Genomic DNA, 27779 nt, shown 5'->3' with positions numbered 1-27779 from the left:
TGCAAATGCCACAGAGTAGCAGCGGAGGTCAGGATTGAACTCAAGTTGCAGGAACTGTGAGGCAGCTGTTCTACTAGCTGCACCACGTGTTATACTCAAACTGATCTCTAGTTTCAATATTAGTTGGATACAAAAGGTAAGAGTGACAGTTTGGAGTTCTCACTTGAACAGCACATGAGGCATGGTGATGAGTGGGGGATAATGGTTTGATATAGTGGCAAAGAACTAGATTGAATGTCATTCAGAACATGTGTAGTCAGGCTCCTGTTTTGTGCTGGTTAGTCTAATCCAACTAAGGAAATTCAGATATGATTCATAACCAATGTTATTTAATTGCAAAAAAAATGTGTATCCTCAAACTTTATGTAGTCATATATGCACTTATTTGCCTGTATTCATTTGTGTGACTGTATCTCTGTGTGTCTGACTGTAAATGTTTCTATGTGTGCCTCTTTGTGAATCACACAGCTTTGCACCAAAGGCAGAGGCCCTTCAGCCCACTGTGTACATGCCAGCTCTTTGCTGGAGCAATCAAACAATTATTCCCTGTTTTCTTTTTCAAGTGCATACAAAAATTCATAAAAGATGTACTGGTCACCTCTGCTATTGCAAGAAGAAATTTCTTATGTTCTCTTCTCACCCTCTTGGTAATGTTAAACTGATGATTCCTTCATCATTGATTCCCGATAGAGTTAAAATAGTTTTTCCTTAGCCATGGTGTCAAAAGGCTCAAAATCTCCACTTAGCCGTCTCTTCTCCAGTGGACATGGTTCACTGATACATTTAAAGATGCTGGATAAGGAATGGAAGAAGTAAGAAATACTTTGATGGGGTTAGATAAAGCAGGGTATGGAATGTGATCCCATTTGGGCCAAATGGTTTATTTCAGCCAAATACTTTGCAACAGACTTCACTCAGCTGAATGATTCCATGATATGATGAAAACTAGTCCAACTTGACAACATCATATGTTTCATTCAGAGCATTCAAGAGAACCTACTCAGCCCATTACAAGAATGAATTTCAGTGAGATGACAAAAAACAGAAATAGCCAGGGGAACCATAAAATTTAAAAAAATGGTCACACAATGCATTTATAAGCAACATTGTTTACAAGAGAAAAGAATATGGCTCTAAATTACACCTTGAGGAGTAGTCATTCTAATTGTCCAACATGTTCATCTGAAATTCTTCTTGCTGTCACAAAATGAGGTGTTAACCTGTTTAAAATAAATGTTGACACCTGTTTAGTCAGCAGAGATTAATTCCAGACTGGTATACTTATCAGGACCTATTTCCATATTTTTAATTCTTCTTTTCCCTGCTCTGCTTCATTGTAGACTTTGGTAGTTATAAGACTTCTAAAAATTACTCTTATTATAAGAATCTGCACATGTGGTATTGGCATTAACAGCTGCTTTCCTGTCTGTCTACTTACGTACAATAACAAGCTGTTACGGTGCATAGCTCTCAACACAACAGCTGTTACAGCTGCACTGTACTATTTCATCTCAATTCCAGCAGTCAACCGAGGCCAGAAGCAATCCTCCACACATCACCTCTCCTATCTATGCAACTCTGTCCCTTGTACTTAGACACTTAACACAGAGTGGTGCCAATTTCACCCCACCAAAACTAGTGGGCAGCAAACATTTACAGAATAACCTTGACCATGTGAATCACCAAACATTAAGTCTTAATCAAAGATTCTGTTCATATTCATATAAAGGAAGAGTACAATCTCAGGATTGTCCAGAGCATTTTCACAGTTAACGAAGTACTTTCAAAATGTACTCACACCTATATGGAAATCATGCTGAGAGTGTGCATAGAAAGGTCTCACAATGGGTTAAGTGACCAGTTAAGCTATTTTCAATGACATTGATTGATGAATAAAGATGAACCCTTGATTTCACTATCTACCTTGTCGTGGCCCTTGCACCTCATCTGCCTACCTGCACTGCACTTTCTCTGTAATTGTAGCACTATATTCCTTTTGTACTACCTCCATGTACTTATGTTTGGAATGATCTGTCTAGATGGAATGCAAAACAAAGCTTTTCACTGTGTATCAGTACAGGTGACAATAATAAATCAATTACCAATAAATGTACCCCTACTCTCCTCATTTAATAATGTCATAGCATCTTATATGTCTACCTGAGAGATAAAATGAGTGTACGTTTAGTCACTGTGTAGAATCAGACTTCAACTTCCAGTTCCTTCAGCTATTGATGTTTTTGTTCAGTGTGTGGATTCTTTCCGCCTGATCTATTCATGTGACTACTGTAGCTTTCAGTAAAATGCTGTGCTCTTTGCGGTTCACCACGTTCATTCAGGTGGATTACAGGAAGTGTTTTAACATGTATATGAGCTGTGCATGAGTGCATGTAAGTAGTGTAACAATGTCTAGGTCAGACGAGAACAAATATCCTGCTGGGGCATGTAGCATGGCAAACGTGGTCATTCTGAGCAATAAGCAATCTGCTGGAGGAACTCAGCAGGTTGAGCAGCATCTGTGAAGGGAAAGGAGTTTGCTGATGTTCTGGGTCGAGACCATGCATCAGGAATGAGAGTGGAGAGGGAAGATGGCCAGTATAAAGAGGAGAGGGACAGCTAAGACAGGGGCCATTGGTGGACCAAGGAGGGATGAAGGATGCTGGACAGATGGAGCAAGGTGGGAGAGGGGGAGGGTAGAAATGGGATACAGAGGCAGGTGGGTGATAGGTGGAAGCAGACAAAAAAATGAAGAAAAAGACAGATTGAGGAGGGAAGGGTGAAGCTCCACCTGGCTCCACACCTGCCTTTTCCTTCTTTTTCTTCTCTGCCTGCTTCCAGCTGTTAACCACCCCTGACTCCCAACTCCACCCCTCCTACTCCCCCACCTGACTTCATCTGCCCATCATCTCTCACCACTCCTTGGTCCACCAATCATCTACTGGCCCCTGTCTCACCCCACCCCATCTCCTCTTTATACAGGCTATATCCCCTCTCCACTCTCAGTCCTGATGCAGGGTCTTAATCTGAAACATCGACAATTCCTTTCCTCCCACAGATGCTGCTCGACCTGCTGAGTTCCTCCAGCAGATGATTTGTTGCTCCAGATTCCAGCATCTGCAGTCTCTTGTGTCATCATTCTGAGTACTTTTAATTCAGGAGCCTATGTTACGTGACTCAACGTCTTAAGCTAGCTACCTGTGCAGGGACTTTACCACTGAAGTTTTGACTGTGATGTTTACAGTTAAGGGAGTGATTTAACATGATACTTGGGTGAGTGAGGAGTGCTCATGGGGAAGGATGTGCTGCTCTGACATTCAGTATCCTTTTGGAATGACAATTGCACAGATGAAATTGTTACAATAATGATATATTGAAGCTCATCTTTTGGTTCCATTGGTACAGGAAGTCAGCAATGAGATTGGTATAAATATTCAGTATCTTTTCCAATTCTGTCATGTCTGTTCCTTAGGCTAGTCTTTCAAATTGATGATCAGTCAAACTGAAAACAAGAATATGAACCCTGAAGACTGAAGATCCTGCTACAGTCAATACTCACACCAGTACCTTTAAATTTACATACCTCAAACTTTCTATGTACAACATCGAGGCGAGGCATGTACACTGACAATGGAACACTAACATTGCCGCATTCTTTCAGCATGGCATTCATATGTCTACCCGGTTAATGTGCTCGAGTCTGTTGAAAAGGGCTTGACTATGACATAGATGAGAGCACTATCATTGAATTTCCAGTTTGTCACTCAATGAGGCAAAAGCACCAGCAGCCTTTTTCAAACATCCTGGGTCAACACGTGAAAGCAGAGCAAGGCAGCAAAAGTATAAACACAAAGTCAGGGACGTCAGGGATTTCCAGGTCAATTTGCCCAACCTCGGGAGTAACATGACCTATGGGATACAAATCGAACAGTTCATCTGGGAGGTGGAAAATGTTGTGAAATGTTTAATTGAAAATTCTCCGTGGAACTCTACTGCAAAAACAGTCCAGATACTAAACAATGCAGCAGCTGTAGAGCTGGCATTTGCTGAATAAATAGTCTGTGTAATGTTTTGTATTGAATAAAAAGGCTGGTGTGGTTTACTTTAATAATTGCAGGTTGGCATAAGGTAATCTTTTAACCTAATAAAATGACCTTAGTGATCGCAGTGCTATGAGGCAACAGTGGAAATGGGAAGTAAAATGTTTGTCTTGGTATGTTGCATGGAGATTTTATATCTTAAATGATTTATAATGTTTCTTTTACTGCCAATAGCAAACATTCCCAGCTTGTGCACCTCTCTTGAGTGTATGAAGTTGCATATGTGGTGAAAAATTATCTTGATTATCATTAAAAGAATGCAGATTTAGATATTAAGCACAAGTTAGAACAAGGTTTTTATTTAGCAGAGAATTACAAGGCCTTAATTGTAGTCAAGACTCTATTCCTATTGCTCATTTTGTATTGAAACTGTTCAAGAATAACAAACGTTGGGAAGGCTAGGGCTGTCTACCAAACTTATTTCTCTGACACTGACATTTGGTTGAATCTGAACAGACTGCACCAGAAATTTAGGTAGCAATCTGGAACTCTGGGTCTCAGCTCGTACAGAGCCACAGGAGCTATGTTTTTTTTCTTGCACTTATAAAATGCTTATGTCACTTTTCAAAAGTAAGTAGGTAAGGAAATAGTGAGACTTCATCCCATTTAATACATCAGTAAGATCAGACCACTGCCTAGAGGTTAAATTTGTTGGTATGACGATACCATTTATAAGTTGTCCTTTGGCTCAAGGCCCTTGACTGAATTGGACACAACTGCACAAAGTTGTTCAGCCACATATGATGTCATCATGACCTGTGACCTGATTGTATGAGAACATAAGAACTGAGAGCAGCGTTAGGTCTTTTGGTTCTGCGAGCTTGTTCCATGATTCAGTACAGTCATGGCTGATTTTCAGCGTCGAAATATAGGATTAACCAAAACATTACTAAATGGTGGAACAGATGACAAGTTACTGAATACAAGAGGGGCATAAGGACACTGCTACTCATGCATTTGCCTGTGCCATCTATATATTGCTTAATTCCTCTCTTGAGTAAACTGAACAACTCCATAATAATCTGAAGTAGAAAGTTTCAAAGATTCACAAGCCTCTGAACAAAGAACTCTATCATTCTCAGCTCTAAGTCATTATTCAACTCATTATTCTGAGACCGTGTTCCCCTGGTTCTAGACTCCCCAGCCAGGTGAAACATTCTCCTGCCTTTAACCTATCAAGGTATTTTAGAATTTTGCACATTTAATTCCTGCTTCAGCAATGGCCACTAGTCATGTGCAAGCTACCAACTGTGTTCTATCATAATACAAGATAATGGAGAAAAACCCAGATAGTATTTAAATATTCAATTTTTGTTACTACTCCTTGCCTGTCAAGCCATGTAACAGCATTATACAATGTCTTCATCTGATATTCCATCACAGAAGATGATCAATTGCAATAGAAACAACCTCTATTATTGGAGCAACTCCGAAGATTTAGGTTCTCTGTTACAAAATGGAATATACTCTCACATACACAACTCACCATCCCATTTATTGGGTGGACAATAGCATCTCATCAGTATTCAACCAACTTTTTTCCACCATAATGATTCCTCTTTCTAAGAGTGGTATCATTTATCCTCAAACTGTGAAACAGTTCCAAGATACAGCAGCTGGTACTGAATGGTCACATTCCCTACCACTTCTGTGAGCACACACACACACACGCACATCAGATACACAGCTGCGATGGCAGGCCCTTGTCTCTGGCAGATTCCATATAATCGACAGCAGTCAGCAAGGAAACAGAATAATCTGGAGATGCAACATCTGTGCCCATGCTCACTGTCTGCATCACTCTGCCCTGTGGTCTGAGGATGGCCAAGGCTATACTTGCTTTGGCAAAGTGAAAGGCCCCCAGTATTACTATTGTCATCTCATTAATTTCTTAAAGCTTTTCCATTGAAACAAGAGCACAGATGAATGCAGGCTCTTGATTTTTTTCCACCTTTCTCTGATTTGCTCACATATCTTGCATTTAAGGTGAGATGGGGTAGGTTCAGAACAGATGTGAGGAGTACGTTTTTTACTGAGAGAGTGGTGGATGCCTGGAATGCATTGCCTGATAGGGTGGTGGAGGCAAATTCACTGGGGTCTTTTAAGAGGGGCTAGGATGAGCACATGAATGAGAGGAAAATAGGGGGATATGGGCATTCTGTAGGTAGGAGGGAATAGCTACGTCGGCACAACATTGCAGGCTGAAGGGCCTGTTCTGTGCTGAACTGTTCTATGTTCTATGTTCCATATCTGTCCCTTTAATTCCCACTAATTGTTGGGAGGCCTATAGTATAACTCCAACAAAGTGATTGCCCCTCTCTTATTCCTAAGTTCTACCTATATGGCCTCATTGAACGATCCTCTTTAAGTCTTGCCATTATGTTCTCCCTAATCAGTGGCGTGACTCCCCCTTCCCCCTTCTTTTTTGCATTCCCCTCTGTCATATCCGAGACTTTTGTACCCTGGAACATTAAGCCGCCAGTCCTGCCCTTCCCTCAACCATGCTTCCATGATTGCAATAACATTGTATTTCCAAGTGCTGATCCATGCTCTAAGCATTTGACTTTCCTGTGTGGCTCCTTGCATTAAAGTAAATGCAGCTGAGCCTGCCAGCCCTCCCGTGCTCCCTAACCTGCCTCTGTCAGCTCTGTCCTCTAGACCTGATTGATTTATCCTCTACATTTTTCTCCCCACTTGCTGCTTTGCTACTCCCACTCCCCTGTGAAATTAGTTTAAACCCTCCCAAGTAGCATGAGCAAACTTCCCAGCAAGGATGTTGGTGCCCCTCCAGTTTGGGTGCAACCCATCCTTCCTGTACAGTTCCCAGATACTCCAGAAGCGACCTCAATGATCCAGATACCTGAAGCCCTCCCTCCTGCAGCAGCTTTTGAGCTTTGCGTTAAGTCGGTTTGTACCCAGCAAGTTTCTGCAGAAAGCAGGGTGATAATGATTGGATAATCTGTTTTGATAATGTTGGTCAAGGCTCGAGGAGAGCTGCATTACCTTATGTCAGCATAGTGCCATTGGATCTTTTGCATCAACCAGACACACCTCAGTTCATCCAAGTGGCGACACCTCCAACATTGCATTTGCTGACGGGCATTTTTAGGGGTAAATGCTTGAAAGGACATCTTTACCAGTATAGCAACATACAGTCATAGAGAACTACAGCACAGAAACAGGTCCTTCAGCCCATCTAGTCCATGCCAGCCTGGTTTACTGCCTCGTCCCATCTACCTGCACCCGGACCATAGCCCTCCATACCTCTCTCATCCATGCACCTATCCAAATTTTTCTTAAATTTTATAATTGAACCCACATCCACCACTTCCGCTGGCAGCTCGTTCCACACTTGCACCACCCTCTGAGTGAAGAAGTTTCCCTTCAGATTCCCCTTAAATATTTCACCTTTCACCTTAAACCTATGACCTCTAGTTCTAGTCTCACCCAACCTGAGGGGAAAGAGCCTGCATGCATTCACCCTATCTATACACCTCATGATTTTGTATACCTCTATAAGATCTCCCCTCATTCTCCTGCGCTCCAGGGAATAAAGGCCTAACCTATTCAACCTATCCCTGTAACTCAGGTCCTTAGGTCCCGGCAACATCCATATAAATTTTCTCTGCACTCTTTCAAGATCATTAACTCAGGCATTGATCTGGATACACCTGAGAACTATATTTACCTCTCGGTACAAGGTGCAAAGGGAACATTCACACATTGATGAAAAGAAACTGTATTGAAAATTATGAGACACTAAATGAGTTAAATCCCAAATGTATGACAAGTTAAATCCCAAATCCAGCAAGTTAAATCCCAATGCATGCCAAAAAGACACAATTAGAAATTGGAATTAGAAACATACTCAAGTTAACAAAGTATTATGTACAAAGAAAGATTTGTGACTTGATTGTAAGTAAATACTGAGATGAAGAATTGTAGGACTCTGTGCAGTAGATAGGCTAAGAAATGGGACAGTAGCTTTGTAGTTAATTTATCAGACTAATAACCAGAGGCCTGGACTTTCAATTCAGATACTGTATATGAGTCTGTGTCTTGCAACAACAGCTGTGGAATTTAAGTTCAAGTTAATACAAAATCCCAAATTAAAAAGCTAGCATCATTAATGGTGATTAAGAAACCACTACACCTGACTTACTGGTGTCCTTACCCACCAATGCGATTGGCTCTTAGCTGCCCTAGAAACGTCCTAGGTCATGGACAATAATGACAGCCTTGTTATTGATGCCCATGGCACATGAATAAATATATTAAAGTAAGTGGTGTTATGTTAAACGATAAATATATTAATGTCTCATTTCACTCCATTCTTTATAGAGCCTTGGCTGCGATGAGATACTGGGCTCCAACAAAGTCATGGATAGATGTGGTGTTTGTGGGGGTGACAACACCACATGCAAAGTGATATCTGGAATCTTCAAGCAAACCATCATGTCCGTGGGATATCACAAGATCCTTGAGATTCCTGAAGGAGCAACACAAATTAATGTCACTGAGATGACCAAAAGCAGAAACTATCTGGGTAAGCTATCTGGCTTCTGTATATATTAACTGAGCTTGATTTATACACAGCATTTTGTGCCAGGCTTGTCCCAGTTTCCTGCTACTGGACACAAATGGACTTGCGCTTCATGTTATATCTCTGGGTACTCCACATATATCCTGGCAAAGTAATGCTGGAAAATCAGAGGCATCAATGCAGAATTTTAAGGCCAGGGTTTTGTTTCAAAGTTCCCTATTTTCTTACTAAGTTTCAATCGGTCCACCTTTAAACCAGCCAAAATGATTCCTGCATTTCATCTGAAGGGTTCACACCAGATACAGGTCCTCCCCATCTTACGAACACCCGCATTTACGAGTGAGAGGTTGGCATTCAGCTGCTGCGTGGCTGTGGGCGTCTTCTGCCACCTGGGAACCCGTGACAGTCTATAGTTATAAGGTTCTCAGTTCCTGCCAATCTGTTTTGATATTATCCTGGATTCATATCACAGTCTCTAGTAAATTTGAGAGAGAATATTTCAGAGTGGCAGAAAGTAATTGTCTTTGAAACATAAGTGTTAATATGTGTTCTTTGCATTTACTCAAGGATACCTGTACTTCAATTAACTGATTGCTATGGGTACCTTCCCTTTGCACTTCTCAGTATTATTGAATAATTGTCAAGGCTGCTATAAATTGCTTCCTATCAAGACCACTCTTAAGAGCACTACGCGATAACAGAGGGCAATCAATGTATTATGACAGATGTCAACTCCTAGATAATTGTCATTGAAATAAGTGCTGCTTTTCTGGCTAATCAGGTAATCATTTTCAAATGGGTCCTCCCACACACCATTGAAACAGGGAGGCCATTTTCTGATCTCTTACAATAAGCTAGAAGTTTTGCTAGTTGATTGAGCACATTTGGAGGTTGCAGACATTCAACCAACTATTTTCAATTTTCATTACTATCCCCAGAGGTAAGTAAGTTTGAAGAATGAAAATCAAGATTAGAAGGGGTAGAATCAATTATTTTAATAAGGAAAGAAAATTTAATTTAAACCCGAATGGAGCAGAAAAGAACATGACTGGAAGACTGCCAACTGGAAAGGAAGTGGAGACATCCACAAATAAGTAAGTGAAATTGGTCTACAATAGAAATGGGAAATGAGCTTTGAACAGATGGCAGTCCATTTTACAATGTGCTTGTTTTTTTTTATCTATTAACTTCACTCAGGTACAGTGTAAAATAGGAACTATGCAAATTAGGGCAACTCCCAGTTTATATCATGACCATTTAACACAATGTCTGATTTACACTGTGCTATTCAAGTGTGAAACAAGTAGTAGAATCTCTGCCAGGTTTGCTGATAGCTACGTCCTTTGCTCTCTTTCACCCAGACCAACAACCCAGAGGTCGTCTACTTTTTCTGAGTAGCTGCATGATAACGTAATGGAGAAGGACTATACAAAGAAGTGATTTCTCCAATTTCAGTGTCTGCTACAGTCAATACTCTTGATCAGTGCCTTCTGTAATTAGGAAACCTCTTGGAATGATGATGGCCCTTTTCTGAATCTGCAGGGCTTCCCCCTATTGTGTGACACCTTGTTCTGGAAGGAGAGTGGGAGTATGTCAATGTGACCTGCTGAAGCACAGTGATGATGCCTGTGGCGGCTTATGTTGTGTGTACTGTGAGAGAAAGTTGCAGCAGGTGTTGGGAAAATTTGGATAGCAATTGAGCGGGCAGCAGCAGGTGCAGAGTCTGCAAGAGAAAGTGTGGTTTTGTGACTGAAGGGGAGAGATGGGAGATGGAGTGACAAGGCTTACACTGTAGAGTGGTCCAGGTTTGTTACAATTGTAAGAAAGCTGTACAGGAGCCTCTTACCCAAGCAGCTGTGGTGAGGTCATTGAATTTCATTTTACATTACTGACAAGTCCATGGTGTCAGATTCTTGGCACTCCCATACTAAGTAGTGTACATAAATTCACTTGGTGTATGCGACACCCTCGGGTCATATTTCTGGATCCTGCGTACAATTCTTTGCATTTGCAAAGGGCAATCTTTCAAAAGCTCTTATACATACAACAGAACAATTAGCTCTATGTGGTTTGTTTCAATGACAGTAATATGTCCATGTGCCAAAGGTTTGTGCTTGCTTTTGAAAGTATAAATATTTATCGTGATCTTATTAATCTGTGCATATTTTGCCTTTCATTAAACATGATGACATTGCAAAGGGTTGGAACTGATTGTTTATTGATTAAATCTAGAAGTTTTTTTAATCTTGGGTCAATAGCGGAGACATTAATCCTACACCTACCCAGTGCTTTGACTAATGATCACATCATCGTTAAATGACAGCCCTCATTTGTACCAAAACTGCATAGTTCTCCTTTTTAACTTCTTGATTACCTCATCTAATAACTTCAATTACTTTCATAAGGTCATCATTCTGTTCCTCTTTGGACGAGAACAGTTACATCACCTTCTAATGAGTCAACACCTTCAGTATGAAGTAAGATCAAGGAAAAACTGTAGGAATCTGTACCTCCCATAAGGAATATTGAATATGCATAGCTTGGATCTTATATCATCCACTTTCCTTGCCAGAAACTATAGGAGGCATCTAACCTGCTAAAACATTTTACTTAACCGCCATAAACTTCTAATCTGTTGGAAAATTGTAATATAGTATTTTAATAGCCTTGTAACATTTCTGGGATCCAAGTTCACTTGCAATTTATCATCCTTTTTGTCACACTTGTTAACAGGTTTTCATTTTCATTTGTGTAACATTTAAGTCCTTTATGCTGCCCAGCTCCATTTTTTCTCAGGATGGGTTTTCTTACATGGATGGATCATTGATTGCTGGGATCCACTGTTGACTTGGTGAATAATCCAGTCCTTGAAACCTATCGTTATATCACATAGATCTTCTCCACAATGTCCCTGATTTTAACTGGGGGACAATTTTTAAATGGGTGCATTTTCATGTCAGTTTAAGATTAGCCACCACAGCCAAACTGAGACATCCTGGTATCTTAGATCCAGTGCCTCATTGATGTTGCATGAACCACTTTTGTAGCCATTCTCGATGGGAAGTCAATGCAAAATAGCAGTTCATATAGTATGGAGACTGACAAGAACGTGCACTGATAGGCTGGTGGGGCCACTCCATAACGGTCTATCTGATCGACAGAAAGTGAGGACAAAGCTGAACTCAAAATGAATGCTGAGAACTTCTTCCTGCCTTCATAGGAAACAAAATAAATATTTTTAAACTAATAGTTTTGTGACTCTCCTAGTCCCATAAAATGGATGCTGGAATGGTCTGGTGGGAAACTTGTTGCCAATTTCCTTTACAGTTGTCCAGTAAAAATTGCACTCTGAGCCCATAGGTGGCATTGAGACCTGACACACTGTTAATAAAGGATCCCATGAGCATGATGCAGAGATCACTATCTGCTATAAAATATAAAGCCAGCAAATTTCAAGATTGCTAACCAACTTCAGAAATTTTAAATGCCCACCCAACCGGGCAGCTGGATCTAATAGTCACTCAAACCTTTATGATGAGATTACGTTTTAGAAGATGGAGACACTCTGCGTTAAAGGTAGTTCAGCATCCTTGGGCAGCACAGGATGGATTTGTTAAAGGAAAATTGTCTCCAGCTAACATGAGTTTTGTTATGAAGTAACAGAGAGCACCAAGAGGAATTGCAATTGATGTTGCACATATGGTCTTCCAATAGACATTTGATAGGGTGCCTCATAACAGCTTTGTTACCAATATTCAAGGCCATAGAATAAAAGAAGTTGTAGCACCAGGGATAGAAAATTGGCTCTGAGTAGCTGGAAACAGAGGAAGTGATTGGTTCTTTTTCAGAGGGGAGGAGGGCATACAATGGAGTTCCTAATGAGCTGGTTCTGGGACCACAATTTTTCTCAATATATATTAATGATTTGGATGAGGATACAGATAGAAAAGGTTCAGAGGGATACAGGCCAAACACAAGTGAATGGGACTAGCTTAGATGGGCACCTGGGTCAACATGGATGATTTGGGCTGAAGGGCCTGTTTCTGTGCTATATAACTGTATGACTCTATGACTTGGATGTACAGGACACAATTTCCAAGTTCACAGATGGCACAAAACTTGGAAGCATGGTGAACTGTGAGGAGAATGTTAATAACCTTAAAGGAAGCTGATTGAATATGTGGAAAGGTGGCAGATGAAATTTAATGCTGAGAAATATGAAGTGTTACATTTTGGTGTGAAGAATAAAAAGAGGGAATATAAACTAAAGGGAACAATTCTAAAATGGATGAAAGAAAGGAGAGATCTGGGAGTATATTTGCATAGTTCGTTAAAAATGAAAGTGCAGGTTGAGATAGTAGTTGAAAAACATACAAGATCTAGGGTTTTATAAGTGGAATACAACAGCAAGGAAGTTGGAATGAACCTGAGTTGGCTATAACTGAAGTATTGTGCTCCATTCTAGATGCCATACTTTAGGAAAGTAGTGAAAAATTTGGATATGGTGTGGAAGAGATTTACCAAAATGACTCCAAGGATGATGGACAGTAGTCATGGGAATAGACTGGAGATGCTGGGGTTGTTCTTGGAACAGAGGTTACTGCAAAGTTCAATGTACTTAGATTCGCCAAGGGTACAGACAGAGTAGATAGAGAGAAATTGTTCCCATTGGCAGAAGGGTCAAAGTCCTCCAAGGTACAGAGAATGAAGATGATTGGCTGAAAAAACAAAAGTAAAATGAGTTTTTTTCAAACAGGAAGAGATTAAGGTTTGGAATGCACTGCCAGGAGTAAGTGGAGGCAGATTCAATTGTAACATTCAAAAGGGAGCTGGTTAAGTCTCTGAAAGGAAAGAATTTCAGGGCCACGGGGAGAGGACCGGAGGTTGCGACTGACTGGATTGCTTTTCCATAAAGCCCAAATGAACTTAGCTGGCCGAATGGCCTCTTTCCATACTGTAACCATTCTGTGGTTCTCTTACTTTACCTGGTTCAGAAACAGCAGCATATGAGGTGAACACAACTTCAAACTCACCTTCTGAAACATTAAAACCTGCCTTTCATCTGGCATCAGAGTCAACCTCTTAACACTCATCTGCATAATTTGGATATTATATCATCCAACCTCGCTTGCCATGCATCTTTTTTGAATTTTTGGTGTTTAGTGTTTGTATTCCACTTTCTTTTCCCCACTATCCCCCATTCCAGGACATTTTACTGTGATTCAAAACAGTGCTGCTTAAAAGTGTTCCAATTTTTGGCTGGGTTCCCACTGATTTGCAATCCAGGTGAAAGTTACATTTGCCTTTTGAATTTAACTGCAGAAGGTTCTGTTTTAACTTAATGTGATATTTTTTTCTGTCTGTCTTTTGCCATTCATTTATTCTGACTAAATAATGTTGTGTTTAGGTAACTTTCAAATACTTAAATCCATGATTGAATGGAAAGGTAACATTAGAAACAAGTAAAACTTTTCTTCAATTATAGTACTTTTTACAGCTTCAGAGCAACCCAAAATGCTTCATAGCCAATGAAGTATCTTTGAAATGCAATCTCTGTTATAATGTAAGAAATATGGCAACAGATTTTCCCAACAAACGTCCCATGTAAGGAAATAAATGGTCACGTAATCTTTCTTTAGTGAGGTCAGTTAATGAGTAAATATGGCTGTAAAATCAAGATAACTCCATTGTTTGATTACTAATCTTTGATTAATACCTTTGATGCATTTATATTCGCTTGAGTGTGTGGACTGGGCCTCAATTTGATATCTCATCCAAAAGATGACACCCCCAACACTGGTGTATTTCCTACTTCATCCGAGATTACGTGCTCAAGTCTTATTGTGGGGCCTGTGGTCCATGATCATCTGCCTCAGTGGCTAGACAGGTGTTACTAAGCCAAGGCAAGAGGTTTATGATGGTTTTAATAAACCCTAATTTATTTCAGCTTCTGCAAACAGGCTCCAGCTTCAGTCTTCTGATAGAACAGCTGGAGTTAGCTTGAATAATTGGCACAGTTTCATTCTGACTGCTATGAGAATGTCTTTAACCTATGAACTCCATCGCACATGTAACATTGATTTTTATTGGTGTTAAAGCATCTATAGATGCTCAGGTTAGCAAAGTGACACAGCTGGTAGAGCTGCTGGCTCACACCTCCAGTGATCCAGGTTTAATCTTGACCTCTGGTGCTACCTGTATGGATTCTGCACATTCTCCCTGTGATTGCTTTAGTTTCCTCTGAGTGTGCTGATTTCCTCCCATATCTCACTGTAAATTGCCCCACTGTGTAAGTGAGTGGTAGAATCTGGGGGAAGTTGATGAGTATGTGGGGGAATAAAATGAGACTGGTATAGTATTGATGTAATTGGGTGTGATATTCAGTGCAGACTTGGTGGGCCAAGGGTCCTGCTTCCATGACTCTATGATGTTAAGACTGATTGCACAATTTAGTTCTGGCACTGACATTCACCAGTAACTTGTATTTCTTTTGTGCACCATTTCCAATGGGAGGCCCAGATTGCAAATCCAACCTCGATACGTTACAGGTCTGATGTTGACAGAAGAGAAAAACAAATCAACATACCCTAGAGTATTTTAGCACTACGTTTTTTAGCTGTTGATAATGTTAGGATATTAAACCATGCTCTATTGGTACTATTTAGAATTGCTCAACATTACCCAACTGTTGGTTGACCACATTTCCTTTGAATTACAGCATGTGCAGAAATTTTGAGCAGCATGTTTAACTTGGGGCACAGGTAAGGTGTTAGGTGGGGTGGGGTGAGGTATGGGCAAGAAGCTCACATGATCATTCCAACCACTTTAACTCCCAGCCCAGCATCTCTGTATTCTGGTACCACCCATTGTCAGTGGTAATGAAACAAGGTCAGGGGAAGGCAAAATTTCAGATGGAATGACACCACTACCAGGGTCCACAGGTATGGTGTCTGGTACTAAGATATGTCATTAGGAGGAGCATGGGTTTGGCTGATAATCAAGGTCAAGTGGGGAGGCTCTTTCTGGCCCACTAGGAGACCATTTAAAGTTTATAAAATCTTACCTTACCAGGTTTCTCCTGGCCCTGCCTTCACTTGGTGACCTGTGCATGCTCTGGGGTTGCAAGAAGGTTGGTCCCCAAATTACATTAGAAACTGCTGACATTGACGCATGATTCCCAGAAGATAAAATAGCAGCTGGCAGACTTACAGCAGGATTAATGAGGAAAATGTGGTGTCCCTATTTGAACACACCTTTTTGAAGTCTCCTCTTTCTGGGCAGGGGAGACAGTCAAAATCATAGCTCTGATCTGTGCCAAACCACATTGTCCATTCTGTACTGACTGGCAAATTATCACTGAGAATTATCATAATGTTAACAATCTAATATCTCTTTATTGTTTTATCTTCTGAGATCTTGCCCTCATTATACCCTCTTTTCAAAAAGTTAATGAAAAGAAAAAAATGAAATTAAACTGTAATGTCAGAGGTATAGAGAAGGTCCTCATCATTCTTAGTATTGACAGCCCCACCGTAATGATACTTCTTTTGTCCTGTGCAATGTTGACAGTTCCTTTTGTGAATTTCCATCTGCCCTCAACGAGTTCCATTTTATCTTTTCACTGATCATCTTTTAAATAAACAACAAGTTCACCTAAGGTGCATATAAAGCATTGTCCAATACATCAACAGGTAGCAATGCAGTTACTTGGCCCATTTGTCTTGCCATCATCCCTACAGGTAAAAATATAATTTTTGGAAAATACTTACTATTGCGCACTTTGGTTAAAACACCTACTGTGTTATGGTGAAAAACGTCCAGTTGATGCTTGCCACATGTCTGGATGCATCAAGTAGCACTCATATTCTTAAACCTTTCTCTCTTCCCTGCACTACACAGTGGCCAGGTCTGACTATTGAATCGTGGACTTCTTTTTACACCAAAACTGCAAAAAGGCTGGTGTTTTTTGTAAACTGAAGCACTACCTGCTCTCCCAGGTAGAAGCAAAAGATCGCATTTTGGAACAAAGAACATAGCACAGCACAGAAACGGGCCCTTCAGCCCATGATGTTGTGGTGAACTAATTAAACTAATGATGCCTAATTATACTAATCCCTTCTGCCTGCACATGGTCCATATCCCCCCATTCTCTTCATATTCATGTGCCTATCTATGGCTCTGTCATATCTGCCTCCACTACTACCCCTGGCAGCGCATTCCAAGCACCCACCACTCTCTGTGTAAAACAAAAGAGCTTGCCCCACACATCTCTTTTCGATTATTCCCCCCATCACCTTAAATGCATGCCTTCTAGTATTAGACATTTTGACCCTGGGAAAAAGATACCAACTGTCTGCTCTATCTTTGCCTCTCATAATTTTATAAACTTCTATCAGGTCTCCCCTCAGCCTCCGCTGCTCCAGAGAAAACAACCCAAGTTTGTCCATCCTCTCCTTATAGCACATCACCTCTAATCCAGGCATCATCCTGGTAAACTTCTTCTGTACCCTCTCCAATGCATCCACATTCTTCCTATAATGGGGTGACCATTATATGGGAAGTTATATTGCAGCCTAACCAGAGTTTTATAAAGCTGCAATATAACTTCCTGACTCTTGAAATCAATGTCTCAACTAATACAGGCAAATCTGATAGGGTACTCTCTTTACCACCCTATCAACTTGTGTGGCCACTCTTAGGGATCTATGGACTTGGACCCCAAGATCCCTCTGTACATCAACAACTTTTAAGGGTCCTACCATTAACTGTGTACTTTTCCATTACATTTGATCTCCTCAAGTGCAACACTGCACACTTGCCCAGATTAAACTCCATTTGCCATTTCTCTGCCCATATCTGCAACTTATCTATATCCTACTCTATCCTTTGGCAGTCTTCTACACCATCCACAACGCCACCGATCCTTGTGTCATCTACAACGAATGTTACTGCTTCAAAGAAGCACAAACTTCCCAGTGCCCTGACCAATGTTTCTCCCTCAATCAACATTTCTAAAACAAATTACACAGTCATTATTGCATTACTGTTTACAGGAGTTTGCTTCATGTAAATTGACTGCTGTGTTTCCTGCATTACAATAGGAACTGTACATCAAGAAGTATTTCAAGGGCTGTAAAGTGATCTGGAATGACTTGAAGGGATTGTGAAAGGTGCTACATAATTGCAAGTCCTTTGCCATGGACTTGCCTCTTCTGTTTCTTCCACCCAGAGTCCATGTCTAAATACTGAAATAAGGATTCTTCCTGTCCTGCTTTGCCCAGAGGCCACAACTGATTATTATATCCTGTACCATCGCCCCAGCCTCCATTGATCTTTTGCCCCTTTTGATCCTTTATTTTAAAGAACACTGAAGGGATGATGTTCCAAATATGTAGCCTCAACACTACCCACTGAGAGCGTATAGCAGGAAATCACATCCACTCGAAAAAAGCCACCCTTTAATTTCCTTCTCTGAAAGAAAACATCAGATGATGTTGTTAATAACTCTCTGATCCTCTATCTGCCTCTCAACATTCATCAATCCAGCTCCTTTTAAACATGTTGGTTGACTCTGATTCCACGCCCTTCTGTGGGAGTTTGATCCCCACTTCCTCTCTCCTGTGGAGGAAAAACATTCTGATTTCTGCCTTGCTGAAGGCTTGTGGTAAATAAAGGGTCTATTTAAAATAAAACCTGCATACCCCTCTATTGTTTATTTAACCAAGGAGGCAAGGTAAATATAATTTCAGAATTTGTGCATTCTAGTTTTATTTCTAAAGCATAATAACCAGGATTCTTACATCTACTTTCTTTCATTTTAAGCAGTTTATTGAAACAAACAGAAATGAACTAAGTACAGGGTGAGAGTGCAGACTAATATCAGTCACACTGAGGATAATTCCCCAGGATTTATACAAGGTTTTAGAGACCTCCACTTCAGTTGTTCCTGTACAGCAAATGACTTTGGTGCATGTTTTAATATCCAACATAAAGCATCCAACAAATGTAAGGCAATGGGCTAGATGTTTTTCCAGGAATTAACTCCCTATGGATCTTCTCCCTTATGCAGTGAACAAGCAGTGGTCTCGCCTTCCTCTTCAGCTTTCTCCCTTCACTTGGACAATCACCTGGGCTTTATTTGGTTGGGAGTGGGAATTCTGTGAAGGTTGTAATGCACTTTGGACACAACCTCAGCAGAAGAGCTGGAAAATGCATTGGCATTAGTGTTGTAAATGATCTGTGCTTGGGTGACAGGAGTATCAGAAATGCGACATTCCAGGTTTTCAGTCGAAAACCAACTGAGAAGTGTTACAAGCACTCACCACCAAGAGTGTGTTATCAGTGGGTATACTTACAGAGATCTGCTCACTCAGGCATGAGCACATATTTAGAATAATCACAATGTTGGCAATTCCGCCGATGCACGTTTCCAACTAATAAGGCTCCACACCAGGACCCTTCCTCACAAAATGACCCATGTTCCCTCTATAACTGCACACACCCCCCTCCCACACTGTATGAGAACATCAGTTGACATATTGCCTGACCGGTTTCCCTCATGAAATATCAGATATCAAGGCAAACCATGATTATTTGTTTAATCTCTATCTGTAATTTTTCAGCTTTGCTTTAAAGAAAAAGCTTCAGCAGCATCTGAAAACATCATTCAAAGTAATGAACTTTTGAGTGTCATTTAGCTTCTTAAAGTTGGATGACTAATTGTTGCCGTGGGAATACTCACTCTCCAGTTGAGCATCCTTTAGAAAATAATGGTCATGTAGCCATGAAAGGAGCAGTTAGACTGAGTGGAAGAGACTGTTTGATTTAGTACTCGTTAATATTTGTCCAAGAAAAAATCTGAAGAAAACCACATGAATCTTAAAATAGTGTCCCTGTCCAAACTGAACAATGGTATCCTTTCTAATTATTTGACACTTCATTTGTCATTTAAGCTTGTGTTATGTTTAGCAGTGATTTTCCAAACAATTTCATGTTTTGTTAATTTCACCTCGCATTCCATGAATATCTCAACAAGTTAACTGATTTTTGTATTGACCTGATCATGATACGTGGTAAAGCAGGGTGTCTGGGGCCAGGACTTGGGCAACTGTACTTGTAGTGCTAAACAGAGATCAGGGTCACAAGCTAGGCCATCTCACTGCTGTTAGCAATTATCACACATTTTTCATCCTCCTCCAGCCTTCTTTCTCATCTCCTTTTATTTCCTGTTGGTACAAAGGCAGTGGTGGTTGCACATTCATGTTTAATCGGGCAGGATCATGTTGTCTTTTGCCGGTGGTTCTGATCAGAATTGCTGGCGCTCAGCCGTAGAAACTGAAGTAAGTGTTGGACTCGGGTGCACACTTAGTGAAACACAGAAGTCTGAGATGTACTGATGGATTTGGAAAGCCTGGACTTACTGGGATTCCCCAGCAATGCACCAGGGAATTGCCTCTTGGAGCCTACAACAGGTCAAAGCTGCCGCACGATCTGTGATCCCATTCACTTCAATAGGGATGGTAGGGCAAAGTTATAGGAGAAAAAGGGAAGGTAACGTAACTGTTTAAAAGTGCTTTTATGATTTTTGTTAACTTTTTTCTATTTAAAATAAAAGTAATTTTTAATGTTTTTTTTAAATTATTTACTTTAGTTTCAATAGTTTTTACATGTTAGAGACCAAGCCTCATTGCCCAGCTTTGACAATTTCAGAGGTTGTCAGGAGTGTTTTATAGGCAGGCCTGGTCTTCCTAAGACCCTCCCACTGCCAAGGCAACACCACTGGTTTCCAAGGTACAGAGGGCCAGCGCCATCAGTCCTCCACATCCCCCTGTAGGTGAGAGTACAGGAGGGCAAGGGGGTGTTGAACCTGAGGAAACTGGCAGATACATTACCAGTCCAGCATCACCCTGTCCTTAGTGTTCCACAGATACTTCATGCAATACATAGAAATACATTGAAAAGGCTTAGAAAAATGCTGAATACAACACAGTGACAGACCATTTGCTCCACTGGTCTGAGTCGGTGTTTGGCTACCATGCGTGCAAATACCCTTGGTTATTTTTGCCTGCTTTCTTCCGATCTCCTTGCATCCCATTCTCTCCATCCACTTATTGAAAGGTGATCTGAGATCCTGATAGTGTTTCTGCTTCATTCTCTAACTCTGGAAGTAAATCCATAGCCTCACCTGTTCTCATCAAGGCACGGAGACATGCAGCACAGAAACAGACCTTGGGCCCACCGAGTCCATGTCGACCAGCGAGCACCTATTTTTACACTAATCCTACCCTAATCCCATTTGATTCTCCCCACATTCTCATCACCCCCTACCCCTGGATTCTACCACTTAACTTGCCTACATATAAGGGACAATTTACAGTGGCTGATTAACCTACCAACATGTGATGTGGAAGGAAACTGGAGCACCCGTGGGAAACCCACACTGTCACAGGGAGAACAGGCAAACACCACACAGACAGCACCTGAGGTCAGGATCGAACCGGGGTCTCTGGTACTGCAAGGTAGCAGCTAAACGAGCTGCACCTCTGTGCCACACAGTGCTCTCTTACTTTATTACCTTCTTCTCCTAATTTTACATCTATTACTCCTTGTTCTGGATATGTCAATAAATAGATATAGTTTGGTAAAATGGTTCATTATTGTCACATGTACTGAAGTACAGTGAAAATCCTGTCTTGCATACCGTTCCTACGGATCAATTCATTACAACAGTACTTTGAGGTAGTACAAGGTAAAACAATAACAGAATGCAGAATAAAGTGTAACAGTACAGAGTGCAGTGCAGGTAGGCGAAAAGGTGCAAGGTCATAATGAGGTAAATTGTGAGGTCAAGAGTCCATCTTATCATACTAGGAAACCATTCAATAGTCTTATAACAGCGGGATAGAAGCTGTCCTTGAGCCTGGTGGTGCGTGCTTTCAGGCTTTTCTATCTTCTGCCAAATGGGAGAGGGTAGAAGAGAAAATGTTGGGGGTGGGTGGGGTCTTTGATTATGCTGGCTGCTTCACCGAGGCAGCGGGAAGTGTAGACAAAGTGTACGGAGGGGAGGCTGGCTTTCGTGATGTGCTCAGTAGTTCCATCACTCAGAACATCATGGTTTACTTCTATATCAACCCTGTCCCATCCTTTCATAGTTTTTAATCCTTTACTGATTATCACACTGTAATTTGCTTACTCTAATAAAAGAGTCCACAGGCAAAAATCGTGTAACACTGTAAAAAGGCATTGCAAATTGAAAATTGCTTTATCTCAGAGTAAAGTTCTTTTGCCCACACTTCTCAGCATCTTAACACTAGTTGTTACCGTCACATACTTATATTCAGGCAATGTTTTCATGTTCGCCAGCATTGACTTTTGGACATCAAGTTTTCCCTAATGATGCCACAGTGAGCATTAACCCAAACTTCAATATCTGCAAGATTTTCAACCAATTTGGCCTGTTAAAGTGCCAACTACTATTTACTCCCGGAAGAACCTGCTTTTACTAGGGCTAGGCTCAAAAATATTATTTAAATAGCCAAGTTTATTAGACTTGCATTCACATTCTACTCTGCAAGCTGACAACATATTCCACACACTGCTTATACTGAAGACTAAACCCTCCTTGCTGCTTCAAACCTTTTGCTGCAGCCAAAACTGACACACAAAACCCATTTGTCTGGACCTAATGCTCCTTTTCAAGGATGACGTGAGAATGCAAAAGACATTTTTCAGGTACCTATAGGGGGCGTGCCTCAGGTGTACAAGGGCTCAGCCAGGCTTAACAGAGAGAGCTGTACTCTTACCTAATACCTTTCTGAGGAGCAACATCTATGCAACATACACTTCCACAAGGTAGCCCTCAGTCATATCTGTGACCTCATAAAACTGCACGCACAAGCTCTCGCATGTAACTGGACTGCTTTCACAGTTGAAGCCAAAGTCACCCTTCCTTTCAACTTCCTACCCCATTGCAACCCATTTCTGCAGATATAATCCAGCAATGATATCGGTAGCTTAAGTGAGTAGCTTAAGTAGCTTCAGTGAGTGGGCAAGGATCTGGCAAAAGGAGTATAATGTGGGAAAATGTGAAGTTGTCCATTTCAACAGGAAGTAATAAAAGAGAAGCATATTATCTGAATGACAAGAGCTCTGAGATGTAGAGGAATCTAGGTGTCCCAGTGTATCCTTCACAAAAGGATAGTATGCAGATACTGCAAATAGTTAGGAAAGCTAACAAAATCTTTTCATTTATTGCGAGAGAAGTTGTGTTTCACTTATTTTGGGTATTAATGAGACTACATTTGGATTGCTGTGTACAGGACTGGTCTTCTTATTTGAGGAAGGATGTTAAAGTGATGGAACAGTTCAGAGAAGCTCTGGAATGGGCAGGTTGTCTTCTGAGGAAATGTTGGACTGGTTACACCTGTACCTGCTGGAGTTTAGAATAGTTGAGACAGGATTTGATTGAAACTGATTGATCCTGACAGTGTGATTGTGCTGTGGATATTTCCTCTTGTGAGAGAATCCAGAACAAGGGATCACTGTTTAAAAATAAGGGTCCACGCATTTAAGAGGTGGGGTGAATTTTTACTCCCAAAGGTTCCTGAGTCTTTGGAACTACCTTTCTGAAATGATGATGGAACCAGAGAGTCTGAATATTTTTAGGATTGAAGTAAATAGACACTTGATTAACAGGGGGTGAAAGATTAATGTGGATAGATGTGAATGCCAAGTTAGTCATGAATAGAGTCATAGAGAGATAACAGCACAGAAACAGCTCCTTCGGCCCATTGAATCCACCCCAACTATCAACCACCCATTTATAGTAATCCCACATTAATCCCATTTTTTATTCTCCCAACATTCTCATCAATTCCCCTTGGAGTCTACAACTCACCTACATACTAGAGACAATTTACAGTGGCCAATTAACCTTCACATCTTTCAGATGTGGAGGAAAATAGAGCACCAGAAGGAAACCCATGTGGTCACAGAGCAAACATGCAAATTCTACACAGACCGCACCCAAGGTCAAGATTGAATCAAGGTCCCTGGTGCTGTAAGGTGATAGCTCTACTAGCTAAACCACTGTGCTGCCCCCGTTTGAAGGTCACCATTGCATAAGAGAGATTATTGACCTTCATGGAACAGCATTGATGAGAGATACAGTGATGTTTTAACACTGGAAAAACAGCACATATGAAATTCTAGGAGCTGTTTTTAAGGGCAAGACATAAAGACATAAAAATTACTACAAGTTACAAAAATTAAAAAAATAGTGCAAAGAGGAATAACAAGGTAGTGTTCATGGGTTCAGAAATCAGATAGCAGAAGGGAAGAAGCTGTTCCTGAAATGTTGAGTGTGGGTCTTCAGACACCTGTACCTCCTCCCTGATGGAAGTAATATGAAGAGGGCATGTGCCGGATGGTGAGGGTCCTTAATGATGGATGCTGCCTTCTTGAGGTACCACCTCTTGAAGATGTCCTTGATGGCTAGGAGGGTTGTGCCCGTGATGGAGCTATTTGTGTTATGTCAAGACAGCATCTGAATGTATCTGCACTGTACCTATACTTCAACATCCATTCTGTAGTGTGGAGCTCAATTCTGCATTGAACACTGTTATAGACATTGAATGCAAGATCTTATTACAGGCTTATAATTATTTCTTGCTTTAATAGATTATGCATCTTGTGACATAACCAACAATTCTGTTTTTTGTTACTTTTAATGCTCCAACTCCCTAACTCCCCTACTCTTACACAACCTAAAGTCACATTAATTAAATAAATGTTGCTGTTTCCTTTTAAAGTAAATAAAGTAACATCTTACTTGTTGACATTAAAGTCCATCAGTCACACTCTATTCTATTCCCTCTTATTATTGTTATTAGTGTTTATTTGCAGTTTTTACAGTGTTTTAAAGACCTAACTGCCTTTTCCATTGTGATATCATCTGCAAACTTCAACACCATTTCTTTGAGAACCATGCCCAAATCAGTGATATACAGTGAACTGAATCTGCTTCAGAACTCTTGAAAGTAGTAAGTGGTGCACTCAACTATCCTGAAAATTTCATAATGACACAGACCATTCCTTCCAAACAATGTTGAATTCCATTTGCTAGCCTCTCCCACCGCCTTTAATCTTCATGAGTAATCTTCCATATGATATCTTGTCAAGACATTCCTCATCTCTACGTGACCAACGCCCTTCCTCTTTTCCTCATCTGCTCTGTCTATTAATTCCTCAACAATTTTTATGAGATGTGTAGAGTGTTATAGCACACTTCTATTGTGCCTTACAGCTTAAGAGAGCCTCTGACTCTTCTGTCCTGCTATAGCAGATACAGATTTAATATGGCTATTCCATTTGAGTTTTTGGTCCAGGTCAATTCCAAGATGTTGATGGTGGGGCTCGTGGAATGGTTATGCATCACCCATTCTTGTTGACACTGTTCATTTTGTGGCACGTTTGCTCATCCAAAGCATGGATTTTGTCTGTAAATGTTGCTGTATCTGGTCATCAATTGCTGCATTGTTAGAGATGTACTGAATGGAGTTACGCACTCACCAGCACATGGTCTGTCATCTGAACTTATGACAGAAGGGGAGTTATCTATAAAACCGTTAAAGGTAATTTGATGTGGAATGCAATCAATGGAATTGAAAAGACTAGGAAAATTGTGACAGACATCTCTTGCTTGAACAAAACATATTCTGCCAATTCTGCATGCCAGCCTTTCTGCAACTTGGTTGGACCATATGGGCAAAACTACCCTCCTTCATTAACTCAAGAACTGGAACCTCATCAGACTGACTTAACAACAGCTGCTGCTAATTTCAAAAAAATGGAACCATGTCAGCCAGAATTTGTCACTGAAAATCCACACTAATGTTATCTGTTTGAAACACACAGCCTTAAACAGTGCATCTGAATTTTAACCTCAACTGTCTACATCTCCCAGGCCTGTCGTCCAATGAATTTAATTGCCAGAGGGCTAACATTCCTATTTCATATAATCCCAAGGCTCTCCACTGGCAGCAAAGCCAGAAATTCCAAAATGTGACACTTCACAAGAAGTAATAAGCCATTAGATAGAACCCAAGGGAATGATTCTTCATCCATAAGAGAGAAATAATTCAAATTGATTACTGGATTTTTTCGAAAGGGTTTGATTTTTTTAAACTACAATTGTCTGTTGTAATGTATCTGCTGTTGATACAAGATGTCAGAAGCTTCCTGGGAAAACTATCACTTCTCTCATTTCAACTCTTTGGCCCTGCACCGCAGTTTGTGGACAGAGTCTGCGAACGAGAGAATAGAAGGAGGCCTCTAAAGAATTTGTAATCTTTGTTATTGTTATCTTTAGACTATTATTCCCTATACCTGCTGATTTATTTTATTTCTGATTAACTTTATTACACAATAAACTCAATTTTTAAACACAATATGTCAGTGCCATGCCTGCATGATTGATGCATCAGAGGGAATAGTTGGCATCTCGTGTCCAATGCATAACTTAAGGTACATTGTTGATCCTGTAGACATGAAGTGGAAGAATAAATTTCAATTTATAGTATGAGATTCCCATATTATACGAGCAAAGATGAAGGGTGTCTGAACTTTATTAATCTGCACCTTGTGTGCATGCATGCATGCGTGTGTGTGCGCATGTGTGTATGTGCATGCGTGTGTGTGTGTGCGTGCGTGTGCACAATAGGGTCTCAGGACCACTTTCATTTTAACAGTGTGACTGCTCCCATTGATCTTCACAGATTTTAAATTGCTGACGACAACATTTTTAAATGTTTTTGACCCAGGCAACAACTCCCTCTCTTTACTGATGAGACATACAGTTTCTAAATCAGGAAATTAGAATATTTAATTCATTGTAAAATTGCAAACATAAAGCAAAATAAAAAGAGAGAAAACTATCTAAAGTATTCTTTCCACTTTTGTAGATTGATAAAATAAATCGGCACTTTGAATTAAGTTGCTTCTGTCTCAAAGGCCAAAATATCAGGGCCTGAGGCCATAAGTAGTCTGGGCACCTCTGGTTGATCCTCGGCTCCTCCTTATATTTATCGTGGTAACACAGCAGTTGAAACTACTTCTTCACAGCTGCGGGGAGCCAGGTTCGATATTGTGTGGAGTTTGCATTTTCTAAGACTAGGTGGATTTCGGTCCTCCACTTCCAAAGGTGGTGCTGGTAGGTTAATTGTTCACTGTGAATTAGCCCTAGTGTAGGTAAATGGCAAAAGAATCAATGGGAGATCAATGGGCAGGTAAATGAGAATAAGTTACAGGTCTACAGAGAAGTAAGTAGAATGGATGGTATTGTTCTGTTGGGAGCCGCATGGGGTGGTGGCTAATTGCTGCCTTCTGTGTTATCACAATAAGTATCTGAAGAAGGCTCAAGGTTCTCTGCTTGTTCATTTTCTCAGTCATTCCCATAGTAATCAGATATCTTGTTTAGAATTGCATTAGATGCACAGCAATACCTAAGATTGTTTCTGACTGTTAGTGCATAGTGCTGTTATCTGGTGAACTGACTTTTATTAACTGGCACATATTTGCAGCTTTGAGAAGTCACTTTGGCCAGCCTATCATTAATGGAAACTGGGCCATCGATAGGCCGGGCTCTTACGAGGCTGCAGGAACTTTGTTCAAGTACAAGAGGCCAAACGAGATCAGTACCACAGCGGGGGAATCCTTCATTGCTGACGGGCCAACCAGTGAAATTCTGAATGTCTACGTAAGTCTAAACTTCAGCTCGGAGCGGGCAATACCTTCAAAATGCCAACAAAGCTTCACAATGCTTCTGTTCATAAATCAAAGGCTATAATCCTCTGAGGTTTGAATAGAAAACTTCCAGCAAACGAAAACTGCAAAAATCTGGCAATCAGTCAATAATAACTGGAGGGAACAGCTGTAGAACCCCAGAAAAATAAAAAGGAATAAGAAACATAAAGTGTCAATAGCATATGAGTGATAGAAAGGGATATTGGCACAATATCAGTGATAAATTGATTGTCAGTGTGATGCCCATGACTGGAAAGAATGTTGATATGATTCTGGTGATTGAACAAACTGGTATTGTAACATTTGAGAGAGTGTTGAATTTACAACCTGCGTTTTGT

The 27779-nt window shown here is 40.6% G+C and overlaps 1 protein-coding gene across 2 annotated transcripts in view; it reads left to right on the top strand.

Annotated features, from left to right (window-relative positions):
* adamtsl7 (ADAMTS-like 7) overlaps nucleotides 1-27779 on the top strand; it is a 147407-nt gene that overhangs the window by 71596 nt on the left and 48032 nt on the right. For both annotated transcript variants that reach the window (XM_052039164.1, XM_052039154.1), the window contains exons 2-3: nucleotides 8439-8643; nucleotides 27219-27394. In XM_052039164.1, the coding sequence (XP_051895124.1) occupies nucleotides 8439-8643; nucleotides 27219-27394 (381 nt within the window). The remainder of the gene's footprint in view (nucleotides 1-8438; nucleotides 8644-27218; nucleotides 27395-27779) is intronic.

Source organism: Pristis pectinata, chromosome 2, assembly GCF_009764475.1.
Source record: "Pristis pectinata isolate sPriPec2 chromosome 2, sPriPec2.1.pri, whole genome shotgun sequence".
Lineage (NCBI taxonomy): Eukaryota > Metazoa > Chordata > Chondrichthyes > Rhinopristiformes > Pristidae > Pristis > Pristis pectinata.
Note: the sequence above shows the minus strand (reverse complement) of the source record. Positions and strands in the feature narration are given on the sequence as shown.